This window comes from Megalobrama amblycephala, linkage group LG3 (assembly GCF_018812025.1).
Source record: "Megalobrama amblycephala isolate DHTTF-2021 linkage group LG3, ASM1881202v1, whole genome shotgun sequence".
Classification (NCBI taxonomy): Eukaryota; Metazoa; Chordata; class Actinopteri; order Cypriniformes; family Xenocyprididae; genus Megalobrama; species Megalobrama amblycephala.
This window is the reverse complement of record NC_063046.1, coordinates 53,102,561-53,129,737: the sequence shown is the minus strand read 5'-3', so window position 1 is coordinate 53,129,737 and position 27,177 is coordinate 53,102,561. Positions and strand designations below refer to the sequence as shown.

The 27,177-nt window shown below is 36.3% G+C and overlaps 1 protein-coding gene across 3 annotated transcripts; it reads right to left on the bottom strand.

The window, feature by feature from the left end:
* On the bottom strand, nucleotides 1-27,110 carry tspan5a (tetraspanin 5a). Of its 3 annotated transcripts, XM_048186043.1 has the most exons (11): nucleotides 26,729-27,110; nucleotides 16,202-16,252; nucleotides 15,480-15,626; nucleotides 14,033-14,203; nucleotides 11,982-12,107; nucleotides 8,479-8,526; nucleotides 6,510-6,626; nucleotides 6,367-6,428; nucleotides 4,093-4,193; nucleotides 1,084-1,124; nucleotides 1-527 (listed from the first exon to the last, which is right to left on the bottom strand). In XM_048186043.1, exons 1-9 carry the CDS (start codon nucleotides 26,810-26,812, stop codon nucleotides 4,121-4,123), a joined length of 879 nt encoding a protein of 292 aa, XP_048042000.1. In that variant the 5' UTR covers nucleotides 26,813-27,110; the 3' UTR covers nucleotides 1-527; nucleotides 1,084-1,124; nucleotides 4,093-4,120. The 3 variants fall into 3 exon arrangements, with proteins under 3 accessions (XP_048042000.1, XP_048042001.1, XP_048041999.1); XM_048186044.1 differs by lacking the exon at nucleotides 4,093-4,193 and having other exon boundaries at nucleotides 4-527; nucleotides 26,729-27,108; XM_048186042.1 differs by lacking the exons at nucleotides 1-527; nucleotides 1,084-1,124; nucleotides 4,093-4,193 and having other exon boundaries at nucleotides 6,363-6,626.
* Nucleotides 27,111-27,177: the final 67 nt, after the last annotated feature.

Below are 27,177 nucleotides of genomic sequence, written 5' to 3'. Positions count from 1 at the left end.
GAACATTGTAGCCGATCACAGACACGGTGTTGAGCGCATGAAAGCAGTGATCTCGTCATTGCAACTCAATTTCTGCACATTAACGAATGCTTTCATCATCACTAACAGTGCTAACACGATGTAACTAAGAGATTTGTTGAATAAAACATCAGTTTTGGCACGAGTCTGATAAACTCGATAAACGAATTTGTTTATGTGACATAAAGGGAACGTGTGCTCACCGGTTTTACGGTGCATTGTGGGAATTTTTAGGGAGCGCACTGGACATTGGTGACTCCCTAGCCAGTGTTCTGACAGTGTTATCTTTTGAATTATGCTTTTTGTAATGATTTTAAAATTCAGCTAATGATGGAAAATTGTCTGTTAACGCAACCTCACATGTATTACACGTGTTTTACACACAAAACTCTAGAAAAAACAGCACTATTTAGAGATGGTAAAAGGTTATGGTGCACACAAACACACACACGACCCAGTGCACTTGGCATCTTGTGTTCATCCGCTACCTTCATCAAGCTGGCGTAGGCCTGTTTACAGAGAAAAAGTAATGTACATGTAAGACAGTTCGGACAATGTGACTAGTTCACAATTATGTTTTCTATCAAATCAAATCTTTCTAGTTAGGTTGGTATTAAAGTCGGCATGAAACGGAGAATGCAGTAGTCTTTTCTTCCCTATTGTGAAACGGCTTTTGGAACAAGAAAAAAAAAAACTTGATTTTGTTCATAGGGAATTTATTGGATGGTTGTGGTTTGCTATTGGTGGATCTCATGTGAGTGACAGGTTGCCCCGCCCTCACGCCAGTAAACACATCATCAGAGAAGAGATGTTGCTGCAAGAGGGAGGGGAAATTATTTTGATTATTGAGGGCGTATGAATTAAAAAAAAAAAAAAAAATAGATGTGCACGGATATATCATTTGAAATAAATACTGCAGTATTCCAATAAAATATGATTGTCAGTTTTGTTTCATGGTGACTTTAAGAGTATGAATATTATATTAAAATATTTACTTTCATAATATTCACCTTGGTTTCATGCTGACTTTAAGGACTTATGGAAGTGTATGAATGCATTAAATACCTGAGTGTCTGAACGACTAGCTGCCACTTCATGTGAACAAACTGCATAAGAGGAAAAATATAAAAAGATAAATGACATGGATCATAAACGGAAGTCTAAAGCCAATTGTGCAAGGCCTCATTAGGAGTTGGCATTACTCCAATAAAACCAAAGTAGGGCTCTTATATTTATTTAGTTTTTTTTGCCAACTTGACAAATGGGGCCTTGCATTAGAGAATCTATAGTGTGACAGAATGATTTTCAGCTAGAGAGAACATGACTGATGTGGGATGAATGGAAGGATTGCAGCAAGGCCAGCTGGCATATCAAGGTTATAATGAGGAATGAGGCTTGACACCGCACAGTCCGAGGAGCTAAACAGGACTAGAAGAGGGAGAGAGAATCTGAGGGAGCAAAAAGGACGGGGTTAAGATGCCAATGATCGTGGAATGGGACGCGTTTATGCATTTATTGCACTCGTCCTGCAGGAGGAGATCTCTGTGGGACTGGAATTGTGAGGATAATGGGTTACAATGCAACTGTATGAAGGGTCTTCCAATAAGGCTATACAATACTTTACTTATTAAATTATTTGCTTTAGAAATTGTTTTTAGAATTTATTTTACAGAACATATTTCTTGCATTACATTATTGAGGAAAGGTAATCTTTATGAATTATTTTTTTGTAATATACAGTGGGCTCCAAAAGTGAATTTTGCACATCATTTAATACAAAATATTTAATTACAAATATATTATTGGTATTACAATTAGAGTGAAAAGCTGAATTTAAAACATTTAAAATGTTTATTTTTATATATGATTATATTCTAAAAGTGCAGAATGCTAAAAATATATATTGTTTCATTGTTTTTTGCTTATTTACTTTTCAAAATCCTAAAACTTTAAATTTGTTTAAACTGTATTTAAAAACTGTACTTGCAGATCATATGATATTAATGAAATAAAAGGCCACTTAAGTGTACTTGAGAGTGACTGTTTCTTAACATACTTAAGTACACTTTTAAAAAGTGCACTTCATAATAATGTCAAATTAAAAGTTTTACTTCAAAGTACATTTTAAATAATTTATTTTAATAATCATTTGTAGAGCTTTAAAGAAGTACTTATTTTGATGCATTGACAAACATACTAAAGCTCATGTAAAGTACTTGATATTATTAACTGTATTTTGCTATTCGATATTACATGTAAAATTAAATATTTAAAATTAATTAGTGGGTCAAAAACTAATTGCATTTAATATACATTTAAACTATAATACAATTCATTTAAATCCAATTAACATGCAATTAAAGGGATAGTTCACCCAAAAATGAAAATTTGATGTTTATCTGCTTACCCCCAGGGCATCCAAGATGTAGGTGACTTTGTTTCTTCAGTAGAACACAAATGATGATTTTTAACTCCAACCGTTGCCGTCTGTCGAAAACGAACACGAAACGATTGGTTTGTGTGAGAAACCGAACAGTATTTATATCATTTTTTACCTCTAAAACACCATTGTGTCCAACTGCATTCATCACTCGATTCGTTTGGTCTGATCGCACTCTGACAGCGACAGTGATGTCTCGCGCATATACTTCAATGACTGCTAGACATCACTGTCGTTGTCAGAGCGCGATCAGACCTCACTAAGCAAGTGCTGAACGCAGTTGGACATAATGGTGTTTTAGAGGTAAAAAATGATATAAATACTGTTCGGTTTCTCGCACAAACCGATCGTTTCGTGTCTTAGGACATCAATGTGTCGTCACGAGCCGAAGGGTTTAATTTGGATTTGTCTATGCAAGTTTTTTCGACTCTTATTGATCGAGTTCCCATTCACTCCCATTATTTGACTGACAGACGGCAACGGTTGCAGTTAAAAATCATCATTTGTGTTCTACTGAAGAAACAAAGTCACCTACATCTTGGATGCTCTGGGGGTAAGCAGATGAACATCAAATTTTCATTTTTGGGTGAACTATCCCTTTAAGTGTCCGAAAACACTAGACTCAGTTTACACTTAAGTATACTCCTTTAAAGTATATTTTTCCATAAGTACACTAACTCCCTTCTTAAGGTGACTTAGACCCAATCCCTCATACAGAAAGTAAAATCTGAGGATCTCACCCAGGTGTGATGTGAAGATGGTTAAGGCCCCGAATACTTCAAGCGAAATCTAAGAACGAACTGGTGTGACGTCATTTCAACAAAATCAGGCCAAAACGAAGTTCATTTTGTGTTCGTTTCGGGAGTTAGAAACAGCTTGCCAAAGTGAACTTTCTGGAAAATTTGCTTTGGCTAGTAAACACCTTCGAACTACCATTGGTCCGTGGAGTTTATGTAATAGGTAGGTGACTCTGAGGCTCCGCCTTCTTTGATGTGGAAATCATCTCCTGTTCATTTCTTATGTTCAGTCAGACATCCGTGAGCAAAAACATGAACAGACTGGAGAGTCGTTTTTATAGTAGAAAATGAGGTAATTCTAATTTAAAGAGATACTGGCATTGTTTTTCATGTTTAATACTGTAAAGCTGTTGCTAACTTTTAAAAAAATCTATTGTATAAAGTGCTATATAAATAAACGTGACGTGATTTTAATGGAGTGCCAAATTGCAGAGCTGGTTCAAACATATCCACATCGCTGTGATCAGATGCTTTCTTAACTGCTGTTTTCTCACCGCGGTCATTATTTTGTTATTTGTTATTGAAAGGAAAGCGCACAGCATGTAACATATTCATCTAAACGCCGTTCTCAGCAGAGTGGACGGCGTCTGCATGTTCGCTTACAGTATACAGCTGCTCAAAAGTGAAGAACAAAAAAGAACTTTGCCGTGAGTATATTGGGGCCTTTAAGCACGTGAAACGTGTAACTTGTATGATGTTAGTGAATGCCTGAACCTTTGATGAATGATGACTGTCATGGGAGTAAGAGCATTCACAAGCCCCCAAAGGAGGAAAAACAGAGAGGTGATAATCTAGGAGAACACAGAGACAACACAAGCAGGCATGATTCACACCCACCAGACGAACGCGCACATGCGCGCCTCCCTCAGGAGTACGCCGAGGCTTTCTTGCTGGAGTGGGACGGGGGGCGGCGGACGACGTAAGAGGGGGGCGGCACCCTGATGAAGGCATGGGGGAGGAGAAGTGAAGTTGTGAGGTGAGTTGGCGTGATTATGACAGTGTGGGAGATAGAGGACGGAGGACAGTGAGTGGAGGGGTGCTGTGTGTGTCGTGAGTTCAAATAAGAGTAAAATCACATTTCCATCACCTAAGCGAGAATAACTCTGGCCTCTACGGAGCCCCTAAAGGGACATGGTGAAGAAAAAAATATGAGATAGAGGAAAAATGTTTTGCGATCCCTCAAAAAAACTGTTTTTCCTTCACCATGTCCCTTTAGGGGCTCCGTAGACCTTAAAAGCCAATGTTACACTACAGGTGAAAAGTCTGGAATAATAATTAAAGGGATAGTTCACCCAAAAATGAAAATTTGATGTTTATCTGCTTACCCCCAGCGCATCCAAGATGTAGGTGACTTTGTTTCTTCAGTAGAACACAAATTATGATTTTTAACTCCAACCGTTGCTGTCTGTCAGTCACATAATGCTAGTGGATGGGAACTTCTACTATAAGAGTAAATAAAACTTGCATAGACAAATCCAAATTAAACCCTGCGGATCGTGACGACACATTGATGTCCTAAGACACAAAACGATCGGTTTGTGCGATAAACCAAACAGTATTTATATCATTTTTTAACTCTAATACACCACTATGTCCAACCGCGTGCAGCACTCGTTAGTAAGGTCTGATCGCGCTCTGACAGCGGCAGTGATGTCTCGCTCTCATTGAAGTATATGCGCGAGACATCACTGCCGCTGTCAGAGCGCATCAGACCTCACTAAGCGAATCGTTTTTGTGTCTTAGGACATCAATGTGTCGTCACGAGCCGCAGGGTTTAATTTTGGTTTGTCTATGCAAGTTTTATTTACTCTTATAGTAGAAGTTCCCATTGACCCACATTATAAGACTGACAGACAGCAACGGTTGCAGTTAAAAATCATCATTTGTGTTCTACTGAAGAAACAAAGTCACCTACATCTTGGATGCGCTGGGGGTAAGCAGATAAACATCAAATTTTCATTTTTGGGTGAACGATCCCTTTAAGATTTTTTTTATGTTTCTGAAAGAAGACTCTTATGCTCACCAAGACTGCATTTATTTGATTAAAAATACAGTAATATTGTGATATATTATTACAATTTTAAAAGAACTGTTTTCTATTGTAAAATTTATTCCTGTAATTTATATTTGTAAAATATATTTGTAATGTATTCCTGTGGTCTCAAAGCTGAATTGTCAGCATCATTACTCCAGTCTTCAGTGTCACATGATCCTTCAGAAATCATTCTAATATTTGCTCAAGAAACTTTTCTTATTATTATCAATGCTGAAAATTGTTTTTTTTTTTTTTTTTTGCTGCTTGGGACAAGATAAAAAAAAAAAAGAAATTAATACTTTTATTCAGAAGGGCACATTAAATTGATCAAAACATTTATAATGTTACAAAAGATTTTTATTTCAAATAAATGCAGTTCTTCTGAATATTCTATTAATCAAAAAAATGTATCATAAATTCAATGTTTCAACACTGATAATAATATTAAGAAATGTTACTTGAGCAAATCTGCATTAGAATGATTTCTGAAGGATCATGTGACACTGAAGACTGGAGTAATGATGCTGAAAATTCAGGAATAAATTACATTTTAAAATATATTCAAATAGAAAACATTTCTTTAAAATTGTAATAATGTTTCATAATATTACTGTTTTTACTGTATTTTTAATTAAATAAATGCAGCCTTGTCGAGCAAAAGAGACTTCTTTCAAAACAAAAAAAAATGGTAATGACTCCAAACTTATAATCAATAGTGTAAATGATTATAATTAATCTTAATATTAGGTATTAAAGCAGTATTTTTCCAATCAAGTGATCTGTCAAGAAAGTTGAGCAAGAGTTTAAACCAAACATCTTTTTTTTTATTCCTGTTTTGTCCACATGGTGGCAGTTCTCGAAGCAAAAACTGTGAACTAAGAAAGTTGTTCTGAGGTTTTGATGAGACTCCAGAAACACGCTGAGCCATTAACCGTATTAAAGCAGTAAGTCATTCATGCGCATTATGAATCCAGACATCAAAGCACTGGGGTGAAAGAGAAAAGCTGCTGCTGCAGTGTGCAAAACTAGAGCATGAAGAGACGACGTGTCATGAGTTTGCATCTGTGTGTTCTTACCAGCTGGCTCTCACAGCTTCAATATCGCTGACTAAATTCTGTGCAAGGCATATTCCAAATATCTGCGGAAAATAGAGGAGAGAAACGGAATGAAGTAACAAAAGGCAGATGCAGTCAGTAATTGCAGATGAAGTCGTTCTCACCTGCAGCAGAGCGACTCCTATGAAGATCCCAGCCACTATTGTCAGGTTGTCCTGTAGCCATTTCTCAAACTGCGGCACACAGCCTTTGACATGAATGTATGTCTTCTGTTCTGCATCCTAATGAGTAATGAGGAACACATGAAATCAGGTTCAAAACTTTTCTTATTCTGTCTATGCACAGGAACTGTCTAAAGTTTCTCATGTCATCTTACAGACCCTTCATCTAAAGTATTAATCTTATGTTGTGGTTATTTTTCACTGTAATTTTTTTTTTTTTTTTACAAGAAAATTCTATTTCAGTATATTTAAGTTTATAAGATATATATACATGTATTTTTCTTCTAACTTTTTAAAATTATCTTGTTAAATTATAATGTATTAATTAACATATTGACCCCTTAACTGTCACTGTACCACTTGCCACCGACGCTTGGCCCTGTTTTTATATCTTGCCTTTTTTTTTGCATCACATATTTCACTAATCATCAAGAATTAGGTATCATCCGAAAGCTTAAAAACTCAGCATTTATCTGTGAAAACAGTTGTGGACATAGTGTTAATATACAAACGGTACTTTAAATCATTTTAGGGGGCTTCTCTACCTAGAAGGCATTGTCAGGTTTCATATTACAAAATTTATTTTAACTACTTTATAGTCAAAACTTATCTAATCTTGACAAAACGTTGTCGGAAAGGTCTGAATCTCAAGCTGATTTGTGATAGAAGTGATATTTGGATAGAAATACAGGAAAATGCATTAAAAAAAATTTCAATGGAATATGGGTGACACCCGGAGGCTTTTTTTGGAACAACACCTTAACAAAATCTCATGGGAACTTTAATTTTTGTGATATCAACTTCAAATTTGGAACACAACTTAGTTAAACATATGGCTTTGATTTCATATCAATTTTAGAGTTAAAATGTATTTGTAAAATATATATTTTATATAAAATAAAAACTTTTTAGTACAGTACATTTGATTTACAGTAAATTTAAACTTCCATAACTTTTGCACACTTTTATTTTTCACTTCAGCAACAATCTGCTGAGTGTCTTCTTTAAAACAAGACCAAACTTTTATATTCCAAAGCATTCTTGAATTACAACGATTTAAGTTTGGATAGTGCATTTTCACATCTATGCTCAAAAAGGGGGGGGTGACAGTTAAGAGGATAGAGTTAATAAATTATATTATTAAAGGCACGGTATGTAAGTGTCGACGCTAGAGGTCGCTTATTTAAAACAAAGGCATAGCTTGATGACACTGTGAATGAGCGTGGAATGGGAGTTGTCATCTTCACCTCCACAGCTGAAGGAAAGCAATCCGACGGGAATAGTGACTAATGACACGGTCCGTGTCCTGGTTAAAATTGCTGATTTCTCTGGATTTAAACATTCTTGGAAACATTTAGGATAATGTAAGTACACAAGTCAACAAAATATATAACATTGTTCTAGTGCTTTTTGGATATTTTAATCTAAAAATCGTACATATTGTGCCTTTAACAATTTGCAAATAAATGCAGATATGTGCGATATAGGGATAGTTCACCCAAAAATGAAAATTCTGTCATCATTTACTCCCCCTCAAGTAGTTCCAGAGACAGTGGCAAGGAAATGAACACAAAGAGTATGTTGCCATATGGCAACACCATGCGATAGAGGGTTAACTTAAAAAAAACTATGCAAATAACTTTATTTCTGTTTTGCTTTACTATGCTTGTGTACGGTATTTTGAATGACTTTACTATTGTGTATGAAATGAATAACAGCTTCATTCTTTTGTATTCATACATACAGTATAGGTCAGCCAAACCGGCCTTCATTTTTAGAGTCATGCCGTTCGACACATTGACTGAAATGAAGAGCAGAAGGCAGGGGAAACAGTGCCAGAGTCTGACACCTTCATTTGGCGTCAAACTGATGCAGTGTGTGAAAAATAAAACTGAGACTGAGTAATACTCACCGATTTTGCCCGAACATCATACCCACACTGTGTGTTGATAACATCCTCCTGCAAAACAAGTAATTCATGTGGAATTAATGGAGGACAGCTGAAACATTTCAACTTCAAGGAAGTATGTTGACAGTCAGAAGAATTCCAGTGTGGGTGGAGTGAAGAGATAAGACTGGAAATAGCAAATTTTGAGTTAGTTCATCATTTTTTTAAAAATAAAACTTCCTCCAAACAAACTAGCATAGGATGTGCACTCTCCAAATCTTCATGACTCGTTTCACCTTAAATAGTTGTTCCTGTTTGAAATCAGTTCTGCTTTTTTCATTTGTCCAGACATTCTTGAAATGAACAAACTCTTTATTTTAGTAAAGTTATAGAAGTTATATTACTCACTATTTGCTTTTCTTATTATAACTTACTGCCAATGAAACACATTACCGCCTGGAGTTTTCCTTCATGCTGAAGTAATGAATCGCTGCTTTCATAGAAGGGCTCATAACTGAATCATTTAATGTCAACAGTGATTATTTGTTATGAGTTAATAGCTCATAACAGACCATAATTCCATCCTCTTTGCCATAGATGTTGTGCTCCCGGTGCGTGTTTATTGTCTGTGAAATGTTATTTTTACTCTGTTCACGTAGACCAAATCCTGTTTTATACTCTCCATTTGTTTTGTTCTGTCATGTATTGTTTGCCCTTTCCCCTCAAGCTTTTATTCTCTCTTAAATCAGGAAAATAGTGGCATGCAAATTGTGCTTAGAAAAGAACTGCATATCTCAGTGGCAAAAGTTTCTCAGTTGCATCATATTTAAAGTGCCCTTTTATGCTTTGTTGGACATTACCTTTCATGTACTGTTATGTAGCTGTTTGTGAATGTAACACATTTGCATAATACCAGCCTATGGTTTTCGTTGGCTGCCCGCGAACAACGTCTACAATTCCGGAAATGTTGAGACGTTTTTTTTTTAATTTGAATAAAATGAAAACTAAAAGACTTTCAAATCACATGAGCCAATATTTTATTCACAATAGAACATAGATAACATAACAAATGTTTGAACTGAGAAATTTTACAATTTTATGCACAAAATTAGCTCTTTTCTAATTTGATGCCTGCTACAGTTCTCAAAATAGTTGGGACGGGGGCATGTTTACCATGGTGTAGCATCTCCTCTTCTTTTCAAAACAGTGTGAAGACGTCTGGGCATCAAGGTTATGAGTTTCTGGAGTTTAGGTGATGAAATTTGGTCCCATTCTTGCCTGATATAGGTTTGCAGCTGCTGAAGAGTTTGTGGTCGTCTTTGACGTATTTTTCTCTATAGGTGAAAGATCTGGACTGCAGGCAGGCCAATTCAGCACCCGGACTCTTCTATGATGAAGCCATGCTGTTGTAATAGCTGCAATATGTGGTTTTGCATTGTTTTGCTGAAATACACAAGGCCTGTGTTGCTCTATATGTTGCTCTAAAACCTTTATATACCTTTCAGCTTCAGTGCCTTCCAAAACATGCAAGCTGCCCATACCGTATGCACTTATGCACCCCCATACCATCAGAGATGCTGGCTTTTGAACTGAATGCTGATGACACGCTGGAAGGTTTCCCTCCTTTAGCATGGAGGACACGGCGTCTTTGATTTCCAACAACAATGTCAAATTTGGACTCATGTGACCATAGAACACTTTTCCACTCTGAAACAGTCCAATTTAAATGAGCCTTGGCCCATAGGACACAACGCATATGGCTGTTCACATATGGCTTCCTTTTTGCATGATAGAGATTTAGTTGGCATCTGCAGATGGCACGGCGGATTGTGTTTACCGACAGTGGTTTCTGGAAGTATTCCTGGGCCCATTTAGTAATGTCATTGACACAATCATGCCGATGCAGTGTCATCTGAGGGCCTGAAGAGCACGGGCATCCAATAAAGGTCTTCGGCTTTGTCCCTTACGCACAGATTTCTCCTGTTTCTCTGAATCTTTTGATGATGTTATGCACTGTAGATGATGAGATTTGCAAAGTCTTTGCAATATGACGTTGAGGAAGATTGTTTTTAAAGTATTCCACAATCTTTTTACGCACTCGTTTACAGATTGGAGAGCCTCTGCCCATCTTTACTTCTGAGAGACTCTGCCTCACTAAGACATCCCTTTTATAGCTAATCATGTTACAGACCTGATATCAATTAACTTAATTAGTTGCTAGATGTTCTCCCAGCTGAATCTTTTCAAAATGTATTGCTTTTTCTGCCATTAGTTACCCCCTTGCAAACTTTGAGATCTGTAGCAGGCATCAAATTTGAAATTAGCTCATTTAGTCGATAAAAGTGATAAATTTATCCGTTTAAACATTTACTATGGTATCTATTTTTTATTGTGAATAAAATATTGGCTCATGTGATTTGAAAGTCTTTTAGTTTTTATTTTCAAATTTAAAAAAAAAATGTCCCAACATTTCTGGAATTCAGGTTGTACTTTGACCCACCCTCAAAAACTGTAGTTGTAGCTGAGGCCAGGAAAAATTTGTTTCGTGTTGTCAACATGTCGAAGACTCGCGCTTGAATTGATATGGTAAAACCGACGTTATTTTTACTGTTAGAATCACTGTGTATCAAGCGCTGAGGAAGATCCAGAGCTGAAATTCAGATATGGTAATGGTCGTTTTGTTTCCGACATGCGCTGTAAGCAGTTGACCAATCACAACAGACTGGGCCATTTGACCAATCAGAGCAGAGTAGGCTCTAGGAAAGGAGGGGTTTAGAGAGACCGTATCGTTTATTTCAAATCCGATTATTTGTGTATCTGATTGGAATCTGATCTAAAATTATTGACTGTCCACATTGTGTATTGCAAATGTTCAGATCCGATTTGTGTGTCTCGTGGTGCTCTTTCGTTTACCGGAATATCTGCACTGATTTCTATGGCAATGACATTCTGTTGGTAGGTATACATTTTCTGCTTGTTTGGCACTTTGCAACACAACCTTGTTTCTGCAGCGACTTTCAGCATGTTTCCTATAACATAACAAACGTGCGACGTTTATATTTTACGTGGTGTGAGAAAGTCACATAAACCACTCGAAATCCGATCAGAGCAGTCAGACTGAAATCTATTTCCAGAAATGGGACTTGAATAGGATTTCAATCCACATATAAATGCTGTTTGAAACTAATTTGTAAAAGATTTTTATGTGATTTTTTGCATTTTACACTTGCTAAACCTGTTCGGATTTCAATCGGATATGCTCAAAAATTGGATTTGGACTGACAGTCTGAATGTAGCCAAAGTAAACAGTTTCAGACACTTTGAGAAAAGAGGTGATGCTACAAACAAACTGTATATTATGAGAAAATGTAAGTGTTTTTTGATCTTGGATGCATGTAAACTTATTGAAGGAGAGCTCCAAAACAAAATTAGGAACCTTTAAATTAGCATAGTATAAAAATTAAATTAAGTTACAAATCACACAAAGTTTCTATATATTCCAGTTTCCATATGAATTAATCTCTTACCGCTGGGTCTTTGGTGCAACAAGAGAAGGGCACACCACATTTTTCTCGACTGGGGTTGCTGTCTGTGCAATTGAAGTAGATGTTAAGGTTCCAGTCATCTGCTCCAAACGCCCCACAACATTCCCACTAAAGAAACAAAAATATGTTATAAAATGAAGATAACATTGCAATAATTTGGAATATTAGGCATCTCTTTTAGGAAGTACAAATGCATTCAATGCATTAGACTGTATCTGTTTAATACACATCAATGTCACAGATGTGGCATAAGGCGGCTGCTCTTTAAAGAAAGAAAGCCGCAATCCCCCCATGTTCTCCCATTATACTAGTATTTGATGTTGACATGCAGTGCTTTGCTGGGTCTGTCTTCTTTATCATGCAAGGTCAACAAGGAAATAACATGACAGCATCTGCCTGACTCTGATATCTAATTAAATCTGTCCTGAGGAAAGTCATGTGCTGGAAACAGATCTGCTGTGCAGAGCATAAAGCTGGAATAAAAAAAAACCAATATAAGCTGCAGTTTTTTCTCAGGAAACAAGTGTGACCTACTACTTATATTATTAACAGGAAACTGAATTTTTTACATCTGTCACTTGTTGATTCTATGAAAAATGTCACTCTATTAACCACGTGATTCAGAAGAATGTCTCTGCACATTTTTCACCAGAATATCAGTCAGTTGGCATAGCCCACCATTATATTTGAATACTTTATACTGACTATAGATGAATATTACCTAGTGTGAGTGACATCACACATTTTTTTTTTCACCAGAATCGTTTTTGAACAAAAATTGTACGTGACACAAACCAAAGAATATTGACTAAAATAATGGTGTGTTTTCACTTTTCAACTTTATATGTTAATACTGATGTTTCCACAGTAATATGTGGAAGTAATATACTTTTTTCAATGAATTGGTCTAATGAACGATTCAATGACTCACTCATAAAACATTCCCTTGCTTGCTGAATGAATCAGCCGTTTTGAACAAATCAGTTGAATTAATTATTCAATGACTCACTCATTAAGATGATGACTTGCCGCCACCTACTGGTGGATATAAAATATTATTCATAAAACATCTTATAGCACTATGCAACTGTGTAAATGCATTTATGCACCTTTGAGCCACATGAGCCCTGTATAAATCATCTACATGCCACATAAAATGCAGCTTATGTGCTGCCTTTGCAATGCAAAGATGGATTTTGTTGATTTTGATTTCATTTAATTGGTTACAGCACTTCAAATTCTTACGTAAATGTAATGAATACATTCAATTAGAATAACAAGACACTATAGCCACTTCTCCACCATTGGGCCAATCCGTTCTCTTTGCTTAACCATTCCAACTGGTAGCCGGGTAACAGATAAGGAGCAATCCTGAGTTGCGACATCATTACACACATTCTACCAGCATGGTTCAACGAGGTTAGCTAATGGTTTGCAATCGTGCCATCATTCCTTACCGAATCATACCTTATCATTCTTAGAACCGAACGCCCCGAAAGCGGCTTATGTCTATATATAGCGTCTGTAGATATATTTAATGACCACTAATCTACTTCATGCCTGATGTATTAAAAATAATTCTTAAAGTTCAATAGTAATCTTCTAAAATGAAATACTTAAAAAAACACTTTCAGGCCCAAATGGCACCTAATAATGACCCATTAAACTTCTAAATTTCTAAAAAATGTTATCGCTTCAATAACCTCAAAATAAATAAAATTCCGAGCTGATGACTTGCTATTCTAAGTCAAAGAAATGTGAGCAGACCGGAATCTCTGTGAGTGCTCTGACAGTGGATAAGGAATCATCAAGTCATGCTGTTTCTATGGAAACTGCTTGTGTGCACTTCTGTGATGATATGGCACAGATAAACTTATAGTTTGCTCTTTTTTCTCCTGTGAACACACAGCTACACACTTGTCATTTCTCTTTCATCTTGTTTATGCCTTTCCTCATTTTCACTTCCTAGTGTATTTTCTGTCTTTTCTATTTCGAGACATGAGCACTCTCTGTGCTCTGGGCTTGAGTCTTACATATTCCTGAGTGAAGTCGATAAGGTTCTGCAAATCAATGTCATCTCTGTAGGCTCGTATGTTGTTGTTGATGAAAAAGTTGAGCTGATCTTTAATCCAGTCTTTGAAGACAAAGGCCAGGACACCGGCAGTCAGCTCCAGGAAGAAGATTATTCCCAGAAACACAGAAAACTGGGAGAGGAGAAAGACAAAAATACACTACAAATCAACAAATTAACAAAGATCAATAAATACTGTCACAAATGTATTTGTAACCCCTCTGGTTCTACTCGCACCTCCCTGAGCAGGATTTGAACCGGCATGGGAAGCAGGTGTGCTAATAGCATCAGTCACTAGCACACCTCTTGAGGCTAAGGGAGTGAGGTTTACACTCACAGCTCTTACTAACTTGTCTCTGTTACACTCACCCCCCAAACCTCACTCCCATCCAGGTCATGGCACCAAATTTAACGGTCCGATCCACTCTGAGCGGGATTCGAACCGGTGTTTCTGGCATGGGAGGTAGGCACGCCAACAAGGACTCTAAAGACTGTTGCCCCTAGTGTCAGTCACTAGTGCGCCTCTTGAGGCTAAGGGAGTGAGGTTTACACTCACAGCTCTCACAAGCTTGCCTCCGTTACACTCACCCCCCTAAACCTCACTCCCATCCGGGTCACGGCACCAAATGTAACTGGTTCTATGCGACCCGCTCCAAATGGGATTCAAACCGCGTTTCTGGCATTGGAGGTGGGCGTGCTAACAAGGATGCTTAAAGAATGTCACCCCTAGCATCAGTTGCTAGTGTTAGGGAGTTAGGTGTACATGTACAGCTCTTGCCTCCTTTACATATTAATTAAAGTCAACTAATAGGACCTTTTTATAAGGTTACCAAAAGTGCTTTATTACAAAAAATGCCAGACCTCAGTGAGCTCAAATTATAATAGTGTAAATTAAGTAAATGCATTTATTTATTTATTTTTTTTTTTTTTAACTAATTATTGTTACTAAAATGCATTGACAGTAGTTTTGTTTTTGTGATTTGGGTCAACAAATAAATAAATAAAGTGCAATTATTGATCCATGTTGGTAGACATGTATGGTTAATGTATAAGTAAAACAAAGATTGGTGTAAGATAAGTGAACAATGTACTGTTTGTTATGAACATTGTTCTCCTACAGTATGCATAGTTCAATATATGTTTGACATCCAGTTTTCATCATTTATAAGCACAGACGTAATGAATCCCATTCTACATTTGTTGCATTTACAAGTGACAAATAAAATATCAAAATATATTCTATTTTAATATTTTCTAATTCCCTAAAATGCTTGTATGTACCCATGACCCAAAGCATGTAATAACGATTGCCCAAATACCCATGGATTTAAGTGTTAAAGAGGCACTAAAAACAGTTTTGCATGATGCTACACCTACTCCTAAAAAGAATCAAAACTTGGAAAACGTACAAATTTTAGCAGTAAGGTGTTTTCCCTCAGGGCCCCGATACAGCCTGCAAAACCCAGGATGAACATCACCCCTCCCACCACCAAAAACAACCACACTGGGTCAAATCCACCCAGATCTGTGATGGAGGAGATATTCGAGAGAACTCCCTGAGGAAGAGAGAGAGATAGATAGATAGATAGATAGATAGAGATAGAGAGAGAGAGAGAGAGAGAGAGAGAGAGAGAGAGAGAGATTTAATTAGCTGAATTGCTTCCCAGCAATATCCAAGTGTTTATACATATTTGTGTGTAAAAGACCAGAGGGAGCACTGAGTGAAAAATGTAAACAATATTTTCTTATATTAAACTGTCCAAAAATGTATTTTTGTGGTCCAACTTTATAAATAAAATATTAATAGAAGTTAAATTAAATAAAATATAAAAAACTTTAAATCATATTTCAGCTAGTTGCCAAGAGAACGTTTCTCATTTAGTTTAACTTGATGTATTAAAATAATGAAAATGGCAATAAACATGACATATTATATATATATATATATATATATATATATATATATATATATATATAATGAGTAGGTCTATGTAGGTCTCCAACACACCACTACAGCTCATGTATTTAATGTGAAGAAAATGGGACATCTCAACTTTACATGTGCATTAAGATGCTTATCAAATAAAGATGAATTTTATGGATTATGCATTAGATACTGTATTTTCCTCACCTTCTCACTCCATGCCCACAGTCCAATTCCAAGGAAAGCCACTCCAAGCAACTAAAACAAGAAAGATATGGCATTGCTCTGGTAAAAATTATTCATTAAAAGGGACATTTCACCCAAAAATAAAAAATTCTGTCATTCTGTCATTTACTCACCCTCATGTTGTTTCAAAACCATAAGATTTTGGTAACCTTCAAAACACAAATTAGGATATTTTTAATGAAACCTGAGATGTTTCTGTCCCTCCACTGAAGGTCCAGGGATTCGAAACTTAGAAGATTCAAAAAGGTTGTAAAGGCGTTGTAAAACGAATCTATAATCGAGTCGAATGGTTTAATAAATGTCTAAATTAAATCTGTTAATCATATAAAGTGATCATATATCTTCACAAGTCTCGGATTAAACTGCTCGGTTCATATGGATTTGTTTTATGAGCATTTACGACCTTTCTGGATCTTCTAAGTTTTGGTTACCTGGACTTTCAATGGAGGGATAGAAATCCCTCAGGTTTCATTAAAAATGTCTTAATTTGTACTTTGAACATTAACCAAAGTCTTATGAGTTTGAAATGACATGAGGGTGAGTAAATGATGACAGAATGTTTACTACATTTTTTTAGATGTTACAGTATGCATGCATTGCACATTATTGAAAAAAAAATGTTCTTGATGATTTGAACAGATGCATTAAAGGTACAGTATGCATTTTCTATGAAAATGACACCCAAACAAACACATCCCTCCCTTCATTACGCTCAGCTGTGATTCAACAACAGCATATTTTGGTTCTATGAAAAACAAAAAAACAGTTATTCACGTATCGAGCATATATAACGCAACCTCGAAAAAGCGTCTGATTTCAGGCCTCCCCGCTTCAGTCTATCCAGCATTGGAAAGCTTTTCTAACATACGGGCCCTAAAGCTCTTGTCTGATCATAACCCTTCTTCTTCCAGTTATATTCCTCTGACCTTTTCCTCTTTGTAAAATCTCAGTCATCTCTATTTTTCCTAGTCTTTCTTCAAATCTCCCTCTTGCTCACTCTCTCTTCTCCCCCATCATGAATGTATACGCCCACTACTACTGATCGGCTAAAAGAGTGTTGTGGTGCTCGGTCCAGTCCACTTTGGGTTTTTTTTTTTCCCACCTACAGGTGCTGGTCATATAATTAGAATATCATCAAAAAGTTGATTTATTTCACTAATTCCATTCAAAAAGTTAAACTTGTATATTATATTCATTCATTACACACAGACTGATATATTTCAAATGTTTATTTCTTTTAATTTTGATGATTATAACTGACAACTAAGGAAAATTGTGTAGAATATTGTGAAAAGGTTCAATATTGAAGACACCTGTTGTCACACTCTAATCAGCTAATTAACTCAAAACACCTGCAAAGGCCTTTAAATGGTCTCCCAGTCTAGTTCTGTAGGCTACACAATCATGGGGAAGACTGCTGACTTGACAGTTGTCCAAAAGACGACCACTGACACCTTGCACACGGAGGGCAAGACACAAAAGGTCATTGCAAAAGAAGCTTGCTGTTCACAGAGCTCTGTGTCCAAGCACATTAATAGAGAGGCGAAGGGAAGGAAAAGATGTGGTAGAAAAAAAGTGTACAAGCAATAGGGATAACTGCACCCTGGAGAGGATTGTGAAACAAAACCCATTCAAAAATGTGGGGGAGATTCACAAAGAGTGGACTGCAGCTGGAGTCAGTGCTTCAAGAACCACTACGCACAGACGTATGCAAGACATGGGTTTCAGCTGTCGCATTCCTTGTGTCAAGCCACTCTTGAACAACAGACAGCGTCAGAAGCTTCTCGCCTGGGCTAAAGACAAAAAGGACTGGACTGCTGCTGAGTGGTCCAAAGTTATGTTCTCTGATGAAAGTAAATTTTGCATTTCCTTTGGAAATCAGGTCCCAGAGTCTAGAGGAAGAGAGGAGAGGCACACAATCCACATTGCTTGAGGTCCAGTGTAAAGTTTCCACAGTCAGTGATGGTTTGGGGTATCATGTCATCTGCTGGTGTTGGTCCACTGTGTTTTCTGAGGTCCAAGGTCAACGCAGCCATATACCAGGAAAGTTTTAGAGCATTTCACGTTTCCTGCTGCTGACCAACTTTATGGAGATGCAGATTTCATTTTCCAACAGGACTTGGCACCTGCACACAGTGCCAAAGCTACCAGTACCTGGTTTAAGGACCATGGTATCCCTGTTCTTAATTGGCCAGCAAGCTCGCCTAACCTTAACCCCATAGAAAATCTATGGGGTATTGTGAAGAGGAAGATGCGATATGCCAGACCCAACAATGCAGAAGAGCTGAAGGCCACTATCAGAGCAACCTGGGCTCTCATAACACCTGAGCAGTGCCACAGACTGATCGACTCCATGCCACGCCGCATTGCTGCAGTAATTCAGGCAAAAGGAGCCCCAACTAAGTATTGAGTGCTGTACATGCTCATACTTTTCATGTTCATACTTTTCAGTTGGCCAAGATTTCTAAAAATCCTTTCTTTGTATTGGTCTTAAGTAATATTCTAATTTTCTGAAATACTGAATTTGGGATTTTCCTTAGTTGTTAGTTATAATCATCAAAAGTAAAAGAAATAAACATTTTAAATATATCAGTCTGTGTGTAATGAATGAATATAATATACAAGTTTCACTTTTTGAATGGAATTAGTGAAATAAATCAACTTTTTGATGATATTCTAATTATATGACCAGCACCTGTATTTACACAGCCAGGATTATGTAAAACACAATTTTTTTTTCAGCACACATACAGACATCTAGCTAATATTCACAAAATTGTTTGTTTTGGGTGTTGATTTAATTTTCTTTTTTTTTTTCTTTTTTTCAGCAAATAGGAATGTAACTCTTATCTGCTTCTTACCAAATGAACCCACAATGCTTTTCTCCAAAGTACACAGTAATGTTTCCATTTCAAAACTTCTTTCCCAGTGAGCCAATGCTGAACATTTGAGATAAAAAGACAGCAAGCATTTTATCAGATTTCCTCAGCCTGACCAAGCATAGGTCATAACAATTGAATGTAAAAGGTGCCAACTTCCATATTTCACTCTTTGTTAATAATTTCAACAGCTTATCATGTTACAACATTTCTGCAATCTGCTTTTACATGGTGGCATCTGAGCAGACATTTGGTTCTTCCCATGAGACGTATGTCCTCATTATGTCCATAGGGCTGTAATTGTGCTAGCCCTTCAGAACTGGACAACATGGCTTTTATTTCTACCTTATTTCTTCATATACTATGATTTGTTGCTAATTAAACACATATGCATTGTGTTCAAATTTACTCTAATGCGCACAAATTCTTTTGCAGTTATACGAATACATCTAATCCATGAGAAGAAAATTACTTTGGGGATACAAATTTGCCATGTATTCCTCCAAACACAAATGTATTATTGGCAGGTTCTGTTTCGATACATTCTGTAATGTACGTTTGTAAGAAACAGGAACAATTTACTCCCAAATTCACCTAGTGATTCATTCTTCAATGGACAAATGAAGAAAAAGAGCAATAGCAATTCTACATATATTCATTACTGCTTTCAAATATGGGCACGATATTTCAGAGGGGTCAGGATCTTTAGTTCGACCACCCTGTATATCTCAAGGCCACAGAGACTTGAAACACCTCCAAAATTTCATTCACTATTCAAAAAAAATGTTCTCAGCTACATTTCGGCAAGTCGTTTCAGTCTAAACGGCCGTTTGTCTCTCATAACGCTCTATTTTTCATCTACAGAGCACCGACTGTGTGTCGGACTATGCATCACACAAGGGTTTTTGTGTACATGAATTACTCAAGACAACAGTTCAGTGATTGTGGGTACAGTACTGTAGTTCTCTTACTAAAAAATGAACTCTAACTCAGATGACGTACAGTTGTACTACATTGGGGGAAAAAATGTTGTGGGGTTTATTTTGAAACAACTTTCACTCAGAAATTGCTAGTAAATTTAACAAATATGACAAAGAAATTACAAGTAACATTGAATTAAATGTGAAAGTAAGTCGAAAGACTGAAATAGTAATAGTGCTCTAATAATTTTAGTTTTATTTGCAACTTCGAAAATATCTTTTACAGTATAATAATTCATATTTAATGCAGTTCTGAAACATAAAAAAAAAAAAATTTACTTGTTAAAGCTGACATGAAAACTATTTTCTAAATGCATGTTTTAGATCTCATTGTGAACAATTCATCCATGCATATTTTTTTTTTTTTTGACCTAATAACATTTTATCAAAATTAATCTTCCTAAACTAATCTTAATCTTCCGGTGAATACATCAGACTTCCCTCTGGTGACTCCACCCACATCTCAAAATCCAATCAACAAATGTTTCATAACACCAAGTCCCTGCCCTACATTTTTCTTTTTCGTTAATGCGTAATTTGGAAGTACGTCACAATACGGACGAAAAATTCTGTTGCTACTTTAGTTTGATTGGAATTTCAAATTTTGATTTAGTAAATTTAAGGAATTTTAAAATATATAATGATTTTTTATTAATTTATCAAATGGTTTCTAATAGAGGAAGACCTTAAAAGTGAAGTATGAGGGACAATTTAGTTTCTTGGACTTGATTCCAAAAGCAGAAGTTGTGTGGTGTACAAAGGCTCCATTCATTCCCATCCAACTTTTCATGGCACAATGGAGCAAACCGGAAAAACATGCAGCTATTTCCACATCACAGGGTGTTGTTTGTGATATTAAAGCTGCGTACACACCCAGTTTTCCACGTCTCTGTAGACTGGAAAAATGCATATTCCTTCTTAGCTGTTTGCATGTGTTTATTAAAGGGTTCGTTCACCCATAAATGAATTCTGTCATTTATTACTATATTATTTAGTTCCACACCCATAAGACCTTCGTTACACAAATTAAGATATTTTTGATCAAATCCGATGGCTCAGTGAGGTCTGCATCGCCAGCAATGACACTCCCTTTTTCAATGCCCAGAAAGCTACTAAAAACATATTTAAATCAGTTCATGTGACTACAGTGTTTCAACCTTAATATTATAAAGCGACGAGAATATTTTTTGTGCTCCAAAAATAACAAAATAGTGACTTTATTCCACAATATCTAGTGAAGGGCAATTTCAAAACACTGCTTCATGATGATTTGAATCTTTACTAATCTTTTGTTTCGAATCGGTGGTTCAGAGCGCCAAAGTCACGTGATTTCAGTAAACGAGGCTTGGTTACGTCATAAGCGTTTTGAAACTTCAATAGTTCACGTGACTTTGGCAGTATGATACACGCTCTGAATCACTGATTCGAAACAAATGATTTGTAAAGATTCGAAGCTTCATGAAGCAGTGTTTTGAAATCGCCCTTCACTAGATATTGTTGAATAGACGCTATTTTGTTATTTTTGGCACACAAAAAAATATTCTCAACGCTTTATAATATTAAGGTTGAACAATTATTGTCACATGAATTGTTTAAATATGTTTAGTAACTTTCTGGGCGTTTGAAAGTGTTAATTATCTTGCTGTCTATGCAGGCCTCACTGAGCCATCAGATTTGATCAAAAATATCTTAATTTGTGTTCAGAAGATGAACGAAGGTCTTACGGGTGAAGAAGGACATGAGGGTGAGTAATTAATGGCAGAATTTTCATTTTTGGGTGAACTAATCCTTTAAAGGGATAGTTCACCCAAAAATGAAAATTTGATGTTTATCTGCTTACCCCCAGGGCATCCAAGATGTAGGTGACTTTGTTTCTTCAGTAGAACACAAATGATGATTTTTAACTCCAACCGTTGCCGTCTGTCATTCAAATAATGCCTGTGGATGGGAACTTCATCTATAAGAGTAAATAAAACTTGCTTAGACAAATCCAAATGAAACCCTATGGCTCGTGACGACACATTGATGTCCTAAGACACGAAACGATCGGTTTGTGCGAGAAACTGTGTCCAACTGTGTTCAGCATTCGCTTAGTGAGGTCTGATCACGCTCTGACAGCGGCAGTGATGTCTCATGCATATACTTCAGTGAGTGCTAGACATCACTGCCGCTGTCAGAGCGTGATCAGACCTCACTAAGCGAATGCTGAACACAGTTGGACACAGTTTCTCGCACAAACCGATCGTTTCGTGTCTTAGGACATCAATGTGTCGTCACGAGCAGCAGGGTTTAATTTGGATTTGTCTAAGCAAGTTTTATTTACTCTTATAGATGAAGTTCCCATCCACAGGCATTATTTGAATGACAGACGGCAACGGTTGGAGTTAAAAATCATCATTTGTGTTCTACTGAAGAAACAAAGTCACCTACATCTTGGATGCCCTGGGGGTAAGCAGATAAACATCAAATTTTCATTTTTGGGTGAACTATCCCTTTAAGCTTTCTAAATGCAAGTAGTCTGAAAGGCATGACATCAGCATCAGGTTGAAAGAGAATGAAATGATTCACAAATATACATCCAGGGCAAACACCCAGTGAACACTTTCATCCAGATGTCCAGGAAAGCTTAAGCATAATGGTTATCCTGCACACCCCTTTAGATAGAAAATTATAAAAGATTACTGTAAAGATCATCTCCAGCCAATCCGGTCAATGTATGGCCAACGGTCAATGTAGACCATGCTTGCATTATTTTTAATATATATTATATATTAAATCCATAAATGTATGGAATTTAAGGAAATACAGCGGCATTAATGATTTTAAATATAAAAAGCAATTTAATAATATTAAAAAAACATCACAATGAAGACAATACTGCTGTCTACCTTGCATATACACAGGAATTATTTATTTTTTCTATTTCTATTTTTCTATTCTATAAAACCTTTGGGCAGTACATAATATTATTTCACCTCATCCACTTGAGGCAAAACATAGCATCACGTAAGCACACAATCTTTTTAGTTCTTGTTCACCAAATGTCATCATGACCAACATATTCCTCTTGAAGGAAATAACATTCACCTCAGTGAAAACATTCTGTATAGTATGCCGGAAAAACGTCAGGCAGAAACAAAGGAGTGCTTTGACTTGAGGAACAAGCTAGTGAAGCCTGACTCACTTTCAATTTGTAAATTTATTCAGACAGTGTCCGAGATGACAGCAATATTTTTGCTAAAGTAAAATTGCTATTGCTTTCATTGATATTACACTCTAAAAAACAACCCAAGTTGGGTTAAATATGGACAAACCCAGTGTTTGGGTTAAAGGTTTGACCAACCTACTGGGCAGTTTTATTTAACCCAACTATTGTTTAAAAATTACTATATGGCTGGCTTAAAATGAACCCAAAGTAGGTTGGAAATTAAAAATCAGTGACATAATTACTAGAGGCAATAGTAATAATTGAAAGGTGAACATTTATTAATAAGAAATGTAATGTTTATTATTTAATTATTATTATTATTTATTAAACTTAATATATGTTTTTATTTATTAAACATATTAATAAATGTTAATTTATTAATATGTTTAACCCTATTTTGGGTTCATTTTAGTCATTTTTAAACAATAGCTGAGTTAAATAAAACTACCCAGCAGGTTGGGTCAAACATTTTGTTCTGGAGCACAACGGTATTGTACTTATGTTATCTTTCTGTTTGCAAAATGTGCCAACAAAATCAACTGTACAAGACTACAGTCCACTGACAATTTTTCATTATGAGTAAAACATGTAAGCTGCGTCACAAAACCCCCAATGTTAACCCAAACAAAGAATGTGAAAGGAAAAGACAAAAAGCATTACTTGGGTGAGATCATAACAGGAAATTCTGACTTCTGTGTCCAGTTTTAGAGTGGTACGTCATGAGCCAACGGTAAACATACAGTAGCTAATGTAGCAAATAGTTAATTGTAAATGAGTTCTGTAAAGTAGCACAGTGAACGCTCAATAACACCGCCCTCATTATTGAACACCAGAGCTCATGTGAAAGGACGAGCGTCCCAGATAATTAGTAAAAACTAGGTGAAGGGAGAAAAGTGATCCATCTTGTGAAAATAAATCTTAGGCTATAGGAGTGTTGTAACACGGATTGAGTTGTAACATCATCAATTTAACCAGTTATAAGAGCCTCCTGAGGTGACAATAAAAGATGTGTGACTCTTTATAGAACAGAACTTTGGGATAAAAGTGTAGAATTTTATGATTAGCTCATAGTTTGTATGGGATTCACATTAAATGGGACAGCAGCTTTGTTTCTATTCAAAGTTGCAAATTGAAACTATGTGCAAAATTGGAATATTGCATAAAACATTTGTGAATAAAGCAGCGTTTTCATCCCATGTGTTCAAGAAAACAAAATCACCACTTCCTGGGAAATTGGCGCAAAATATATGTAATAAAAATGGAAGTTGCTGCAATCGGGGAAGCCATGGCACTGTTGCACAGTTGGCTAATTTCATAAATTAAAACAATAAATGCCGTAATTGATCTCTTGCGGTCGGATTCCTGCCGTTTGGGAACGCAGTCATGTGAGACACTTCTGGGAGGTCATTTTGGCTCAGAAATTTCAAAACAACCAAATCAACATTTGAGATGCTGTGCAAGGCGATTGGTCCACTGGTTGTCCAGTTATCCAATCACATCCAGTGGCAAAGTCATGTGAGTTTTTTGTTGCGCATCGAGAGATTTATTCGGTAAATGTTTCCAGCATAGTTTATGCATGTCTTCTTATCTGATAAAAAATGTATCCGCCTCGATTGAGCATGTTTTTATGCGTATTTTGAGTATTTATGCGCATCTTGGCGTTTCCACCCAGCATTTTTATGTGATATCCCAAAATGTGCATAAAAATAGGTGGATGGAAACATAGCTAGTGACCAACATTTGGTGGCATTTTATTGGCCACAAAAGTTAGATAACAAAAATTAGTCAGGGCATTTATTTTCTGTAAACATGAACTAAAAATTGAGGTCATAGCCAAAGCAATGGCATTCAATCATCAGACACTGTCATTATTTGTCACTTGATTTATATATATATTAAACATGTGACAAAAACATATGCGTTTTGTCTACAAAAGCCAAGTAACAATTCTGGTTACTCAAGATAAACCTCATCAGATTGCACCCCTAAAAATCCCAGAAATTACTTTTAAAACGACATTAGATAATTCACACACTGATTAAAATGTTTTAGATGTTTACTATTTGAAATATTTAAAATTAAAGGTGCATTGTGTAAATTTTAGCGGCATCTACCGGTGAGGTTGTGAATTGCAATATAGAGAAGCTACGGTGACCAACACAGGACAAATATGTCATTGTCTGAGACAACAGAGAGTCGCCAGTCAAGCAAACGCGCTCTGTAGAGCAGTTTGTCCGTTTAGGGCTACTGTAGAAACATGCCGCCGCAAAATGGTGACTTAAAATGTAAAGGGACCCGTGGTGTATGTAGGTAAAAATGGCTAATTCTAAGGTAATAAAAACATAACGGTTTATTATGTAAGGTCTTTATACACCACTGAAAACATATATATTATATTGCATTTCTGTCAATAGATCCTCTTAAAATTTACATATTGCACCTTTAATGGTGGAAAGTTGGGGTGGGATATATTGAAGATGGCATAATAAATAATTTTGATTAATTAACAATTACACACACACAAAAAAAACAGTTTTTAGAGATAAATGGTATATTTTGAAATAACAATAACTATATACTTTGAAGCAGATAAACATGGGAATTATGTTAAAACAAAGTTGTAGAGTTACAATATCTTGTCACTCCAGTTATTGCATTCAATCCAGGATTTGGATCCATGTGTTCTTCCATACAGCAAACAGGGAATGTTCTCAGAACTTTGGCTAACGTTCCCTCAGTTATGAACAAACATTCTAAAACGTTATGTTAATGTTCTCAAAACTTTAGCACAAAAACATTACTTATACATAGTTCAAGGAACGTTTTTGTTTTCCTGAAGCGTTTTAGTTGGATGTTCGTCAAACATTTAACTACTTTTTTTCCAGAATGCTTAGAGAACATTCAAATGTCACGTTCCTATGTTTGCATTATAATAAAATGCAACATGCAATGTTTCCTTAACATCTGTATAATCAAGAAAAACGTTTTGAACGTTCAGAAAACATTCAGAAATAACGTTTTCGGAACTTAATGAGAACGTATTTTTGTTAGGAAGGTCGATGCATTGCTTCACAGAGAGAAAGCCGATTATCTGTAGTACGCACTTGACTGCTGTCATCATGTACATCTGAGATAAACGGTTGGAAGCGATATAAATAAATGAGTTATATTAACACGAAACAGAACCAGGGGCTCCTGCTGCCTGCTCAGCGCAGAATAATCGATTGGTCTTAATTTAATCGACAAATTATGCCTGTCTTTTACAGTATATACCGGCTTCTCGCATTTCAAACAAATGAACAAAGGAAACGACCTGCGCACGGGAGCGAAATACCCATATATCAGACCCACATTCACAAGCAATGACAACAAACAATGACATATAAACAAAGAAATGATGCTGCAAACACAAAGCTCTTACCCAAAATATTATGTTAAATCCAAATATGAAATATTTAATGCAGCAGCTGACTTCTTGACCCTTGTAATGCTTTCCTGACATCATTGGCTCGTTTTCTCCAGCACAAACTACTGGCTCACATAAAAAACGCGAAGCAGGTTCAGTTTGATTATTCCGTTCTTAGGACATCGATGTCAAACTGTCCCATTAATGTTATTACCCGCATAAAAGAAACATAATGCTGACCACCTTCAACAGCGGCTAAAATAGATACAATGCCGACTGTCATTTATAAACAAATCCGCTGACTTCAACACTGTATATCTCGAAATAACGGCCCCTTCTTCACTGCAATTAGTTCACGTAGCTTTTTTTTTCACTTGACATGGCTGCTTTTGATTGACAGCACAAGTAACCAATCAGCTGCTGTGTCTCGGTTGCGCCTCAATCCTCCCCCACCGGGATTCGCC

What these genes read in the sequence shown, in the direction of transcription:
- tspan5a (XM_048186042.1), bottom strand. Translation starts at nt 26,812, where the DNA reads ATGATGTCAGGAAAGCATTACAAGGGTCAAGAAGTCAGCTGCTGCATT. An exon ending in TGTGGGCATGGAGTGAGAAG is followed by an intron (nt 15,627 to 16,201) that starts GTGAGGAAAATA and finishes TCTCTTCCTCAG; the next exon opens with GGAGTTCTCTCGAATATCTC. An exon ending in GTTGCACCAAAGACCCAGCG is followed by an intron (nt 8,527 to 11,981) that starts GTAAGAGATTAA and finishes CTTGTTTTGCAG; the next exon opens with GAGGATGTTATCAACACACA.